The sequence below is a fragment of the Onychostruthus taczanowskii genome, unplaced genomic scaffold (genome assembly GCF_017590055.1).
Source record: "Onychostruthus taczanowskii isolate IOZ18803 unplaced genomic scaffold, ASM1759005v1 scaffold7, whole genome shotgun sequence".
In the NCBI taxonomy this organism is placed as follows: Eukaryota; Metazoa; Chordata; class Aves; order Passeriformes; family Passeridae; genus Onychostruthus; species Onychostruthus taczanowskii.
In genome coordinates this window covers 2820905-2835931 of record NW_024504786.1, presented here as the reverse complement: position 1 = coordinate 2835931, position 15027 = coordinate 2820905, and the positions used below count along the sequence as shown (strand labels likewise).

The 15027-nt window shown below is 39.3% G+C and overlaps 1 protein-coding gene across 4 annotated transcripts in view; it reads right to left on the bottom strand.

Annotated features, from left to right (window-relative positions):
* DAB1 (DAB adaptor protein 1) overlaps window positions 1-11318 on the bottom strand; it is a 98489-nt gene extending 87171 nt beyond the window's left edge. For all 4 annotated transcript variants that reach the window (XM_041421641.1, XM_041421642.1, XM_041421643.1 and 1 more), the window contains exon 1: window positions 11252-11318. In XM_041421641.1, coding sequence (XP_041277575.1) covers window positions 11252-11318 — 67 coding nt within the window. The remainder of the gene's footprint in view (window positions 1-11251) is intronic.
* Window positions 11319-15027: the final 3709 nt, after the last annotated feature.

Sequence of the window (15027 nt, the reverse complement as noted above, 5' to 3'; positions counted from 1 at the left end):
TCCATAGTGTCTTTATAGAAGTGTTTACTGCCCCTTTAAATCTGCATTGATTACTTCATTACCAAACGGACACAAATCTCCCCTCAAAATTATTTTTTTGTCTTAAGAACAGAGGAGTTTAATACAAAGACACGAAGTACTTAATATCAGCACACAATAATTTCACATACTGAAAATCCAATATCTGACTGCGCTATGGACATTTAACCCCAAATAATTGGTTCCACCACAAGACTAAAAAAACCCAAACCCAAACCTCCTCTTTATCTTTATAATCTTTTCAGTACACCAGCAGTTTATGCATTGAATAGAATATGAGGAATTACTGAGTTAAGAAATTATTGGAGAGAGTTTACTAGATTTTTAAATATATGAAATATATATTTACTTTACCTTTATTTGCTTAAATGACCATGTCCCTGAAAACGGTTGTGAGATAATTTAAAATGAATGAAGAGTGAAATTAAGATAAAATCCTAAAGGTTTTTAAACAGAATAAAATAAAGGTTCATTGCTTCCATGTGATCTGACCCCAGGAACCTTGTTGCTGTCTTTAAATATGTCTGCATAAAAAAACCCAGACATGACCCCTATAAATTATCATTAAATTGAGCTTTCAGGCTGGTAGGATTCCTTTCAAGCTATTTTTGAACACCCAAGCTGTCTTTGTTTCACTGAAGTAAACATCTAGCACTGAGTGGGACCACTCTTGCAGGAAATTACTTGGCCTAAAAAAGAGTTATTAACTAGCATTATCCTGGACCTCATTAACATACACACATGCAGATGAGCTTCAAAGTATGGGCCTTTCCATCATTTTAGAGTTAGATAATGTCTGATAAACCTCAGTGTCACTAAAGATTGTTCATCCCCCTCTACTCTAACCCTGGGATCATGTTAAGCATCTGCATCTTAACCAACTCTCAGTCTCTTCTCATTTGTTCCTCTGCCAAATTAATACCTCCCAAATCCTGCAATGACTGCACTCCTCTGAGGGCCTGCACTGATGTCCAGTCATTGACACTATTCATTTTAAACTTTTTTCAGAGGTATGTATGAAAAGAATTTCTCAGAGATGTAAGGAATTTAGATTCAGACTCCATCAATAGCCACATATCCACATTCAGGCTTGGGATTCCTGCAAACAAAGCATCAGCTCCATCCTGAGTGCCAAGCACAGACAGCAGCCCCGAGTGGAGCACATTCCCTGACCACTGTCCTTCCATTCTCTGAGCAGGACAAAGGTCTCCAGGAAACAGCAAGATGAGCTCAGCTCATTAAAAACTGTATGAAAATGTGTATCCTGAAGGGATGTTAAATGAGGCTTACACAGGCAACTTTGAGGCTCTGCTTCCTTAGAATTTTAGTGCTTAACCTTAGAGCCCCGGCATTTCTTTAATGCAATTAAACAGAGGCATAGATATAATGGATTGCTTTAGTTATAGTACAGCACAGGGAAGGAAAATAGGCAAGAGAGATAAAGAATTCTGTAGGTAGCTTTCATTTTGATCTCCAGTGTCTCTCAAGCACTGCCATCCTTCTGACACACTCACCACAGCAGAGGCTGTGTTCTTCCACGTCCAATTTTACTGGCAAGGGCTGGTAACACGATTTTTAAAGAGACATTTCAGATAGGTGCATTTTTTTAAAGGAACTATAAGCCATAAATATTCTACGCTAACAAACACAGCAAACACTGAACACAAGATAACCACGTCAATATTAAACTTAAGCCATGCCTGAGTACAGAGTACACCCAATTTCCCTGGTGTGTTTAATTCACTTTATGTGACTTTGGACATTTGAATTCAATTTAAAACTTACACAGGCAACACAAGGCTGCAAAAAAAAGAATGGTTCATCCAACTACTACTGGTGTTTTTGCCTTCCACCTAGTTATCAGCACATTATTGTGATGTGTGAATATTACCCTCTTATTACTTTCAAGGCAATTTTATATTTAAAATGAAATTAATAGTTAACCTCAAAAGACTGCACTTAATTTCATTTCAATCCCTGAATCATCCTTTTCACTACACAATTCTCCCTCTAACTAAACTAAGAGCATAAGAGGTGTAATTATAGATCACAGATTAGCTGCTGGTGGTTAAAGCAGGGTAGACTTTAAAGTTGGCTCCAGAGGAAGCTGCTGCTCCTGTCACTTGCAGAAGAATCTGCTGCAAAATGTTAATATTTAGAAATCAAGGCTGGAGCTGTCTGTGCTTTTGGACAACTTTGCAGGATATCCTATAGCCACTGAAACCACTGGGAGAGGAAAATCCCCCCAAATACTGTAGCTCACCGGATTCAGTTACCTCCAATGGAAGATGCTGGAAACACAATCATGCCAAATTTTTTTTGTTCCGATCCCAATGACTTTTGTGTTGATGGAGCAAGAGCTTGTTTGCTTCCCTGACTGCCCCATCACAAAGAGAGACCACACATCCTTCCCACCTCTGCTTCAAACTTGATCTACTGGGAGCAAGGACAGGCAGTGTTGGGACTCTGCTGCCAAATGACAATTCACCCTCCTTCTCCTGTTTTTAATGCTGTTTTGCAACAATGAGTAATGCTGTCTCTGGGAAATGGAAGTGAAAGCTACTCTGTTCTTGTCAGAATAATAATGGATATTGTGTTGGCAACTATTCTCCTGCACTGCACAACTGAATAAATAAAAGGAATTGGGAAAAGCCAATACTAGAGTACATAAAGGGGGTAAACTGCTGCTTGCAAATAAGTGATAATTGGGTCTGGTGTTTCAGCCTGGGCAGTGAGAACAGGATGAACACAGTGTCTAAATCAGAAGTGATTTCAACCCCTCAGATCCTCACCTGTGGAAAGAGGCTCTGGGGAAAGGCTCTGGCTGCTCAGGAGGCTCAAAGCTGAAACATTTTCAGAGGTTGAGCATCTCCACACGAGGTTTAAAGCCAGAACCAGACTGAAAAGGGCCTTTGGCAGCTCTCAGGTTTAGTTCAATACTGGGATATCCCAGTACTGGGCTATCAGCTCCCCCCACACTCTTGCTGCAAGCAGAAGGAAAGAAGCCAATGAGCATTCAAGTACATTCCTTTCTTTTTCATACAAAACACCCCCACAAACACATTACTTAGTTAAGCAAACTAAATATTGTCACACATGCAAAACCAAGCAAATGTAAAAGCAGAGAAATGCTCTTTTTCCCATCCTCATACTAACACTAGCTATTATATATAATAATGTTTAGATAAAAATAATACAAATAGGATGTCATTATTTCTGAGGGCATGTTTATCTCTAATTCACTTTCAAGATAAATGTTATGCTTCAACACATTCCCAGAATCACAGAATAAAGTGAGTTGGAAGGGAATCACAAGGAACATCCACTCTATCACTGGACAACCCAAATACATTTTATGTATACATATTACCTTTATTCTGGAGGACCAATAATGTTCATATTGCTCCTATACAAAGAATCATGCATGATGATCACAGCCACATCTTTTCTTCATTTCTAAGCAGCACAGTGAATGTCTGCCCTGACATATTTATCACAGGAAGTCTGAGCCTATTACTTGGCCAAATTCCCTACATATTTCTTTGAGCTCTTTAAGAGGAATATACCACAAGGCATTCAGTTTCTGGGCTTACAGTTTCTGTAACAGTATTTCAAAATGGCACCAATTCTGTGGGCGAGTTTTTCTTAACAAGAAGTGGTCAGATCTAAATAAACATTTCTAATTCAGGCTGTTCAAAGACACAAACCAAACCCTGCATGTGTCTGTTAACTTGTATATTCCTCCACAGTTTTTTCTTCACAAGCTGATTAATGAAATTACTGTGATGTCAACAGTGAGAGAGTGAAATGTGCTGGTTTAAAGCACAAAACAAGAAACAGGATCCTCAGATGACACACCAAGCTCTGCCCTGATTTGTGCTGTAATCTTTGGAAAGCAAATGAGAGATCAGCACTGGCTTTTGATGCAAGGATCTAACCATCTCTGAAATCAATCTGCATTTCCCCCATATGTACATAGGTCAAGAAAGTTAATCACTTTCTATAAATTACACAAAATTATGTAAGATTGGAGGAATTTTCTGTAGTAATGTGAAAAAGTATAATAAAAATAATGTGGACACCAACACTAAGTGTTACCTGTTTATTTCAGGGAAAATTAGTGAGCAATTTAATACTGGGATCAAACTAATATTCCAAATTTACTTGCATTTGATATCCCTTCAGCAAAATGGGAGTAGTTATCAACACAGCTGATACCTCTAATCTGTATTATAAAAGTGAGAAAACACTTTACTGCATTTTATGGGAAATTCTGTAAGTAATAATAATGTTGATAGACAAAATGTTTCAGAAAACTACAAATGTCCAAAAGCACGTAATGCAACATCTGACAGAAATGTTATTCATTCATATTTATTAGGCAAGAAAATATCTTTGGATGAAGAATGCGACAAAAATATTATCATCACCAACATACTTGTCCCTGTGGAATATTCTTCTGTGAGCCATATTAGGAAACTTCTACTTATCCAAACCTCTGGAGGTATTTTAGCTACTAATCTGGATGAATTAGGTCACTCCTGCTCAGTTATTCATTACACAATAGAACTTTCTTCCCTGAACTCTCTAAACAAAAGTTTCCATTTACAAAAGTTCCAACATGAATTTTGCAATTTTGCCGAGAGTCTTTTCAATGACTGCAAGCAGAGAAAAAGTTCCTCTGAAAATTAATTGATTTGCCTGTTTAGAAGTTCTAGTTCCTTATCAGCCCCAGCCTCACTTTCTCAGTATTTCAATCAAATCTCAGGGATAGTTTTAGAGCATAAGAGGATGCAGTCAGAAACAAGGTACAGCACAGGATGCACAGGAGAGGCTCACAGCAGGTCTCCCAGTGCAGAGCACTGGAGCACAGCTACACCCACCTGTATTTATGGACTGCTACATGACTCAAATCCTCTCTGGAATATGCATTGCATTGTTCTCCTGATTAGTACTTTAAACTGAAATGCTTTGATGACTGTTAAATCATTGAGAAATTGTAACAGAAGCTCTTGAGAAATGCTGTTCTTAATATTCAACAGATTATTGATTCCTCTGCTGAGGAGCAGCAAAGCAACAGCAGCCCCAACCTTAGTTTAGGCAGATTTCCCCCAGTTAAATACAACAATAAACATCATATCTGCAATAACAGACAACATCCATCACCCCCAAAGAATCCTTCAATTAACAACCACAGACCCCCTTTGGTACATGGTATTGAAAACAGAATTCATGAGCTCTCTAATTGATGATAGGTTATTGGATAACCCTTGTTAATTATAAAAATTAATGATTTTCCCACCCCCTTTCAACTAGAGAATGAATTCATAACTTATATCAACTCACAAAAGACGTGCAATTAATATTGTCAGTAATCATTTCACAAAAGAGATTTGTTAAAGGCAGGCATGTGGACACAATTAGTGTATCAATTAATGTTGCTGTTACTTGATCTATAAATTATTGAAAAACTCATAGCTACTCCAAGGAAACAAAGCAAATCTACTCCCAGTCAATGAAAGAAGCTTGCTGTTCATTATTCTTTAGATCACATTTAAATTTTGCTGGATTCCATGAATCTTAGCTACATAATCAGAAAAATAAATGAACCTATACCAATGTGACATCTTGAAATGCCTCATTATAGTGATGATGCTTTAATTGTTGGTAGTTGATCACAAAGTTTTTAGAAAGAAGTAAATTCATTAAAAAAGTAATCCACCATCACAATCAAATTCATGAAAAAAGCAATCCACCATCATAGCTGTTATTAATTTAAACTGAAGTTCCAACCTGGAAACATAGCTGCAAAAACTGCACCAAGACTGCTGTGTGTCAGCAAAATTGTAACTTTTACATCCATCAGAAACCTCCATTCCACTCTGGAGTTTAGCAATGATTAGTGCAAAGACTGGATTCAAATGAGGTCTTAGAAGCCCAGAAGAGGACTGAGGTAGCATCAGGCACCTCTGATGGAAACTGACAATGACAAAACATAACCTCGTTTAAAGGCTTCCTATCCCCAAAGGCTTTTAAACTAACTAGGTAGCTCCTGTTTGATCTTAGTCTGACAAGAATTTTGCTCCTGGGGATGCAAAGGTTTTCCTTTAGATACTTAGACAGACCCTAGCCTCTCATTAGTGCTTAAAAGACCCAGGAAATAGATGTGACTCTGCCACAGGCCCAATCCGCACGCCAATGATCCTGCAGCCACTGCTTTCCTTTTAATCAGCACTCAGGAGAGATAAAATGGGACAATTAAGTTTTTTGCCATCGTGATCCCAAGAGGATCAGACTCACATCTCCCACCTCCAAACCAGCCCTGCCACGCAAACCCCCTGGTGTAAACTCCTCACCTGGCATGAACCAGCTCTCCCTCCTGGAGCACGGCTTGGGCACCTGGATGTCCATCCAGACTGGACACAGTGTCCAGCTCTGGGCCAGGAGAAGACTTCCAGCTCCAGCAGAGCACGTCCCACCCTCCCTAAATGTCCCATTCCTACTGGCTGGGCGCAGCAATCCCCAGCTTGGCGCCCTGCCTGCTCTGAGCTGCTCCCAGATGCCACGTGCTTCCCACACGCTCTGGAAACCCAATAAACAAGGAAATCTCACCCAAGGGGACCTGAGCATCAACCATCATCATGCTGAGTGCCAACGTGCCCAAGCTCCTCTATGAATGTGCTTCCATTATTTACAAGTCCCTGTCATTTTGAAAATTGACTCAGGAATCATACAACGGGGATACACTGAGAGATGGAATTGCAGAACAAGCCCTAAGCTTCAAATAGAAAAATTACAGAATTTAAGTGCAAGAGAAAAAGATTAAATCTCTAGGAAAGTCCCCTGGCCTACCCTAAGCAGACCCAGATCTGTGCTAAAATTTGGTAGCCTGGCTCACTTCTTTACTGACCTCCTACTTCAATTTTCCTGTTCAGCTAATTTTTCAAGAAGGGATTTTCCCAGGCAGTTATGAGTGTGAATTCAACATCAATGCAACACGTTTCCCCCAGAGAGGTTTATAATCAATTTTAATTCCGATAGGCTCAAGTAAATGTTTTCAATTTGATTCAATAATCTATACACACTTACAACAAGGCTTTTCCCCCATGTACAACAAGACAAACATGGTTTATGTTTCTAACAACTCTGGCTAATAAAAAAACTTTAATTTCCTATCCTGAACAATACAAACACACAATTTTTATTCTCTTCTTAATGAACCAGATGACATAAACAAATAAAATAACATCAGCATTTAAGAGCATTAGTTATATCATTAATTCTCTAAACATTTATTAAAGAACACAACTTCTAGCAAACTCGCCAAAAAAAGATTGTATCACCAAAAAATGTCCTCAAATTGAGCTTTCTAAATCTCCTGAGAATTTTTCACCATTTCCATTCAGATAGCAACATGAAACCTCTCCAGGATATCTTTTAAAATGTGAGCAAAAAAGATAATTACAATGAAGTTACCAGCAGATATCAGCAAGAGTGGCATGAAGATTAGGGCTGGAGGTGGGGGACGGCAGAAATATAATCTCCTCTAATAACACCTAGTGCACTGTAAGCCTGTAAAATGGAACAAAGTGTAGGAAGGAGGGCTCTGGAGGTCAGGGTGAAACACTGGACCACAAGGGACAAGGAGCTTCTCAGCACAGGGAGGAAAAAGTGACAATCTGGAGAGGAAGGGAGGTGCCTGACTCACTTCTGCTCCCGTAATGGTATTTCCAGGTCAGTTAAAATTCCACACCCCTTGCCAGGAGTGTGACTGGGAAGCACTTCTAGAGCTCACGCCATCAGATCAATATGGGCTGAATGAAAGGAAAAATGTGTACCTGATTTTTCAATAGCCTGCTTTTAAGGTTATCCAGGGTGATAATGTTAACATACAAAATTACAGTCTGATATGATCGTGTAAATATTGAACTTACCCGCAGAACATCAGAGCTCCTCAGCTGTGATTCTGTGCAAACAGCAGCTTCTGAGAGGGTTTTGTATTTAAGTTCTCGACACTGCCTCATAAACCAGCTCAGATGAACACTGCAGAGCTGGCTATGAGCAGAAAGCTCATGGCTGTAGAAACACCATGCCTAAGAGAAGTGTTCCAAAGGGAACTGCTCTGTGTGTGACTACAGAAAGAGTTTTCTGTGTGTTCCCAGCACATCAAAGAAATATTTGGCAAAATCTTTGCACCGGCATTGTCATTTGCCCCATCTGCAGCACAAATCAAACTATTTCCCTGTCACCCAAAAGTCAGCAGTCTATGCAACAGAGCCTAAAAGAAGCTATATGAAATCCTAGAGAAACTTCAACCACACATTCCACCATTCTGGCATGGAGTTAGTTAGACTTTGCATTTGCACTCACTAAATATCATTAAACTCCTCCTGGACTTGTTTCCTAACCTATCCAGGTTATTAAATTTTTAACTACTGACATCATAGTGGCTTTAACTCAAGGTAGGCACTATTACCACAAATGTACAAGTCACTGCTTTCTTTTTGGCCATTGTACCTCAGTAAGAAGAGCTGCTCACATTTATCTGACACTTTATACTGCTTTATATCCACACACCTTACAAATCCTAGGAATTAAGCTTTGTTTTATTTCAACACTCCAAATAAGAAACACCATCTTAGTGGATGTTTACACAGATGAAGAGAACTAAAGATTTAACTGACTCTACACAGAAAATTTAGGCTGAGACCAGGAAAGAACCCAGTCCCATGCTCCATCTCCGCACTAATCCTCATCCCCTTAGAGTCACCCCAGACCTCCAGAGTGGGATACAAATGTGGGACAGACATTCCATGCAGTGCTGCGAGCTGCAGAAGGCAGGAGAACTACCAAAACAATGGATAATACAGCAAAGGAGGTCTGCCCCTGGATGCCCCATCCCTCTGGATGGGGAGGGATGCATGGCTCTTCCAGAAGAACAACAAAACACTGAGCTGAGAAAATAAAAACCACCAGAGCTGAAAAAATAAAAAACACCAGTGTTGAAATTTCTGTTTATACAGCAAAGACTGATTTCTTGGGAATACTCAGTTTCATTGCATAATCAAACTCATTGATTAACAACATAAAAAACTTCATGTTAGCACTTGCTACCTGCCACTGCTCACAGTTAATGAACTTGGGAAAAAAAAGGGAAAAAAAATCCCTGTTTTTCACGTGTCCATCACTCCCACTATACAGAGGAGAGCTCCTTTGTTGGAACACAGGGAAGTGCATACAACTCAATGACAAGTAAATGAGCACACCAAGTTTCTTTTGACTCTGGTTCTGTGGGATTTGAATAGCACACAGTGTGTGCATTGTGCACCTTGTCTGCGTGAAGCATTCACTGCCCCAGCCCTGGGCTGGCTGATGGGATGGATGCACTCACTGCACAGACAGCACCGAGCCACAGTAACCCTGGGGACGTGCCACTGCCATTCCCTGTCCCTTCCAGCTCTCCAGACACTCACATCACTGCCACACAACATATTTTATACTCCCCCCCAGCACTGAAAGTAATTTTCAGAATTTCCATTTGGGTGATAGAATCGGATTTTGGGCAGAGAAGTGCTCAGCTATTGGGATTTATGAAATGTTTTTACAAGTAGAATGCTGAATATTTTATTAGCATAAACATCAAGTTCCTAAAAAGAGTTGTTTGCTGGTTTCAAAAGTTTCAGCCTCCAGCAGAAGAAATAACATAGGAGACACACATCAAAAAGATGTTATCCATACTGCAAAGAAATGACATTTTTTAATTTCCTGTCTGCCCCCAAAAACGGAATGATCATACAACCAAACCACTTTAACTTTATTTGCCTTAAACATCTCAGATCACATTCTCATTTACATCAAAGTTCTCCTTTTCTTGCCTTTCCAGACTGGAGCTTTTTTATCTTAAATGAATCATTTTTGAATTGTGAGTGTAGGCCTAGAGCAGTCATAAGGTTTTTAAACTGTCTTCCTGAACAAACACTTGAAATTTTTTAATTGCTGTGTTTTCTACAAACTCTAGGATAAAGATTTCTGATACAAAAGCCAAAGGGAACACAAGGCCTTAGTAAATGTTTTGGTAGAATTGCTGCAGTAAATGGTATTGCTGCCCAGCAGTTCAAGTTAACTATGAGTAAAATTTACATTATACATTATAAAGTTGCATTATACATGAGTAAAATTGCATTATACATACATAAGCAAAGATGAGATTTTTTTTTTTTTGTCTTAGAAAAATGGAAAAAACCCTCGAAGTAAATGGCTAAATTACACATCCACAGAAAGGAAGAGAATGACAAACTCTACAGCTCACAGGAAAGTTCAAATCTTGCTGTGTTGAGTATTAAAACTATTAAGTATTATTATTTTCTTTTTGTTTTATTTTTTTTTTTATTTGAGTAATTCGTATTAAATCTGTTTTCAATCTCACTTTCATGTGTACATTTAAAAAATAACCAAATATGGCTACACAGAGCAATAACCACTGTGAGAATTCAAGGTCTTGGACTCCAAGTTCCTCAGTACTTAAAACCATAAGCAATAAAAATACTAATAAAAATGCAAGGAGAAAAATCCCTACTAAAAATCTTTAAGCAAGGATAAGCACCAAATTCATATGGTCCCATTTCACACACTTATCACTCCAAAGAACTGCTCTGCAGTCTGAGGCAAAATTGTAAATACAAATATGAACTAATCAACCATCATTTCTCCACAGCTTCTCCTTAATTTTGCATTTTCTTACTCCTCATTTACATTTCCATATACCAGATTAACAGATTAATTAATCTTTCTACAGATTGCCTCTGAGTTGTCTAACTTCACATAGTGTCAGTAAAATTCAAACTCCAGGAACAGAAAGTGCATTTGTGTTCTGGTTAGTTCAAAAGAAAGCAGAAAAAAAGGCATTAGAAGAAAATGTGTTTATCAGCAGAGAAAAAGAAAAGTGATCTTTTGTTGAGTAATTTTAAAAAAAGTACTTCTCTTTGTGAACCATAAATAATATGCAAAGTTTTTCTCATATTTCCAAAGGATATATTTCTTATGTCAGAGAATCAAACCCCATATTTCTCTACCAGACTTCCACTGAGCTTAACAAATCCCACTTTCACTGAGCACACAGATAACAGAAGAGCCACAGACGTGCAGAAGGTGGCTGATGTAGGAGTTGATTAAAGTACAAAACACACAGAAATAAAGAGAAATGAGCCACTACCTTTCTTTTTGGAGTCTTTCTTTGTGCTGGTTTTAACAGCCACTTGAAGTTCTGTCTCAGTTGACATCCTATATCCTTAGTCCTCTTCACACAGATCCAGGATCTCGGTCAGGCTCATTTAGAACGTCTCTCCCAGAAAATAATTTAGCCTTTCAGATACTATAACCCAAACAGTTCATCTCATTCACTCCTTTCGAGTGCTGTTAAGGAAGGAAACAAAAAAGAACAGTCATTTTCTGGGTTTAAAACATGAAAGGAAAATAAAAAAGCCAAACCACTGCAAGGGAGGAACATATTAAGTTCTCCATCTACTGAGCCAATTGTCCATAATTTTAGATGCTTAAGCATAGTTATCTGTGACTACCTCAAACATTTGTATTTGAGGTGTTTTGGCATATCCAAGATGCCTTCACAGCCTAGAGACACTGCTCAGGGTGTAGAGAAGACCAGCACTTCTGGACCAGCAGCTGGAGGACAGAGACCACAATGCAGGAAGTAGCTGGAAATGTCACCAAAAGCAAAAAAATCTGCCAGGACACAATTCTTAAATGCACCAATTCCATATTGCCAGAGAGCAAGTACAGACTTTTACTCCTCTAATTCTCTTTCAGTGCTTTCATTCTCTTGCTTGAACAAAGACAAATGAAAAATGTATTCATTGCTCATGCTGAGAACATCATACTTTGCCACTCCTCTTGTTTATGATAATGTTTCCAGTATAAAAGACTCTGTCTCCACACAAACAAAACTGTAATTTTAACACCCATCTAGTAATCCTTCTTGCAAAGACCTCTGAAAATAGTTAACTAAACCCATGAAATATAAATGGATAGGTGCAAAAAGGTAACATCTAGAGAGATAACATTCAGGGAGAAAGCTGTGTATTTGTTGGGGACAAAAATGCACCAGGTGTGATCCCGCAGCAGGAATGTGCTGGAGTAGGACGAGGGAGGCAGGACTGGGGATGTCAGGAGGCAAAGAACACACAAAGAATAAACATCTAAGCCAAAAAGAACCCATTGCTCCAATTCTCGCTGCTGGTCCTTCCTGCTTTGAGGGATGAACCACTTAGTGAGCCAGTCTGTCGAGGGCAGAGGACCAGACTGTCCTGAAGCCATTTGTCAGGATGTTCCCTCACCAAATGCATCTTCTTACTGCCCTTTCTTTTTGTGAGAAAGTTCTCATTATTAGCACAATTACAGAGAAGTCCATCTGGCCTGTTGGAACAGCTGCCCACTTATTAAATAAGCATTTAATAAAGAGAGTAACTCAGCATATCAGCTGGTTAGATGGCCAGAGATTAACTGCAGTTAGAGTTATTTACTAATGTCCCTTCTTTGTCATGTAAGAAAGTAACAGACTGTAAACACTGGAATAATTTTGACACTTTAAATCACTTTTCACAGTAAGGGCTGTGAAGTCACCAGTACTTTCAAATCCAGGCTCTTTTAACATTTTAAAATGCTTCAGTAACATTACACTGCCATGCACAGTCTGAAGTGATTTAATATTGCTGAAGTGTGTCAGGGGCTTTCTTTAATAAGCTCTTCAAATCTGTCTGTGTATTATAGAATATTCAAAGATAGCTTTTCAAAATCTGCTGAACTGATTTTGAAATACAAAATTCCCTGTTCCCCCCTCTGTGGAATCTGAATAAGCACTGCATGGCAAAAAAAAAGGAGGGAAAAAAATAAAGCAAGGCGCAAATTGAAGTTGCAGCGCTTGCTGAACACACCTGCTTGGTGTAACCTGAATAAACCAACAGCATCTCGATGAATCTTCCCAGCTGAGAAAAGAGTAGGAAAGGACAAAGCAAATGAAGGCTGGTCAGGGAGGGAACAGCTCCCAAAGTGAGGCTTCCAGGGGTTATCTGGCCAGGTCCATGGACAGGGAGATGCCTCTCCCCAAGCACAGCTGCTGGAGCAGTGCTGGGGGGAACGCCCTCACCCTCCTCACTCACGCTTCAAATCCCCCCACGAGCAGGGAGAGGAGCTCTGAGCAGAACAGATGTCCCTCACAACCCCCATCTCCTTCCCCTCCCCCTGCCTGCAACCCAATTTAATAATATTTAGTTTTACAGCACAGTAGGGATGCATCAGCCTTTACAGCTCAATGGCACTTACTTAAAGCATCTCTCGAGTCACAGCTGGATTGACAGTTTATTTTTTCAGAATTTGGATTTATATTTACCCAAAGGTTAACTGCGTAACTCTACAAGGAGCACTAACATGAGCCGCTCCACAAAAGGGAAATATTTATAATAGGTCCACTTATTAAAAAAATAAATTAAAAATAAATACCAAATATCCCTGGGGTCCATAGTTAAGCAAGTTTTAATGTCTTAGAAGGCCATTGTGGCTACAAAGCATCAGGAATGTCATCTCCTGTTGTCAGCTATTTCCAACAGGACAGCTGAAATAGTAGCATCTGAATGGCACTGAATATTTTAAAGTAACAACATATGACTGCTATCTCATCTGAAACTCTCCAGAAAAGCTATATCCCCTCGAGGCTATCCCACTGAGTAATATTTTTTAAAATAAATGCATGTCTGTTTTTGGACAGGTCCACATATTGATTTACTTTCAAACCTAATCAGGTCATACTCTCGCAGGCTCATAGATTCTTGAATAAAGTAGTAGGTATCTTTGTAAAGGAGCACATAAACATCTGTCAGGCACCAGCTATAGTTCAAACTGAATTTGCTACAGAGACAATTCCTCCGAAAGTGCAGGTCTTTATGTAAGCCACATTAGTAAACTTTCATGCACTGTCCATATTTCAGCCGTTTATTACCCAGATGAGAATGGCAGTCAATCTGCTCCTCACCGCAACAGCTTTCATTGTCTCCTCCAATCTAGGTCACCGTTGTTAAATACCACAGCCTCCCAACTGTGGGAAGTACTGCAGCATGTGTTTTATCAATGAGATGCTATTTGCTTTGATCAGTTCTGCCACATTTCTCTCCCTGCTCTAAAGATAAAATTTTGTTAGCTGTGTTTCCAAAAAACCCCCAAAACTTTAAAAAAATCCATCGTCTTACACGTATCCATCCACTCTAACAATCTCCTTGTGTGCCTTGCTACTGCTCCAGCTATTGCAATGTCATGTGCATGCCTCAGCTTTTCTTAAAGAGGATTCTGAGCTCTTCGTTTTAACAAAATACTGACATTTTCTGTGGCCTTATTAAGTGGCTACAGCAGGAACACAATCAGCGCATTCTGGAATTAACTGGCTCTTAATTCCAGGAGAAGTTCTTAAGCCTGCGTTCTCTATTACTCCTACGCCAGCACAAAACCTAAAGCCTTAGCACAGAAATATTTCTGTAAATTCACTTTGCAGTTAGGATTAACACAGGTTGGACCCTTTATGCACAGGGAAATTAGTCCCAAGCTCCACTCGCCTCCCCCACATGCGTGTGAAACAACAATTTCTGTCAAATCATTTGTCTTTTCAACCACGCTTCAGTGAGCTCGTGTAGGGGTTATTAGGAGACTTCCCTTGGCCCAAGTTATGAAGGAGGTCAGACAAGATGATCATAATACTTCCCCTCTGGCTTTCAAATACATGCATTAATTAATTTTCTTCGGGACTTCAAAACTTAAGAAGTTCTCTCCCCTGAAACCAGTTTCCATCTGCTTATATAAAAGAAAAGCAGTCTTAGAAAGGATTTGTAACTAAGCCCTGGCATTCCCTAGGTATTTAAGTTCTCCACAGCCACAAAGTGGGATTTGACAAGAGGATGGTACCTCCCAAACATTGGTTTGACAAAACAA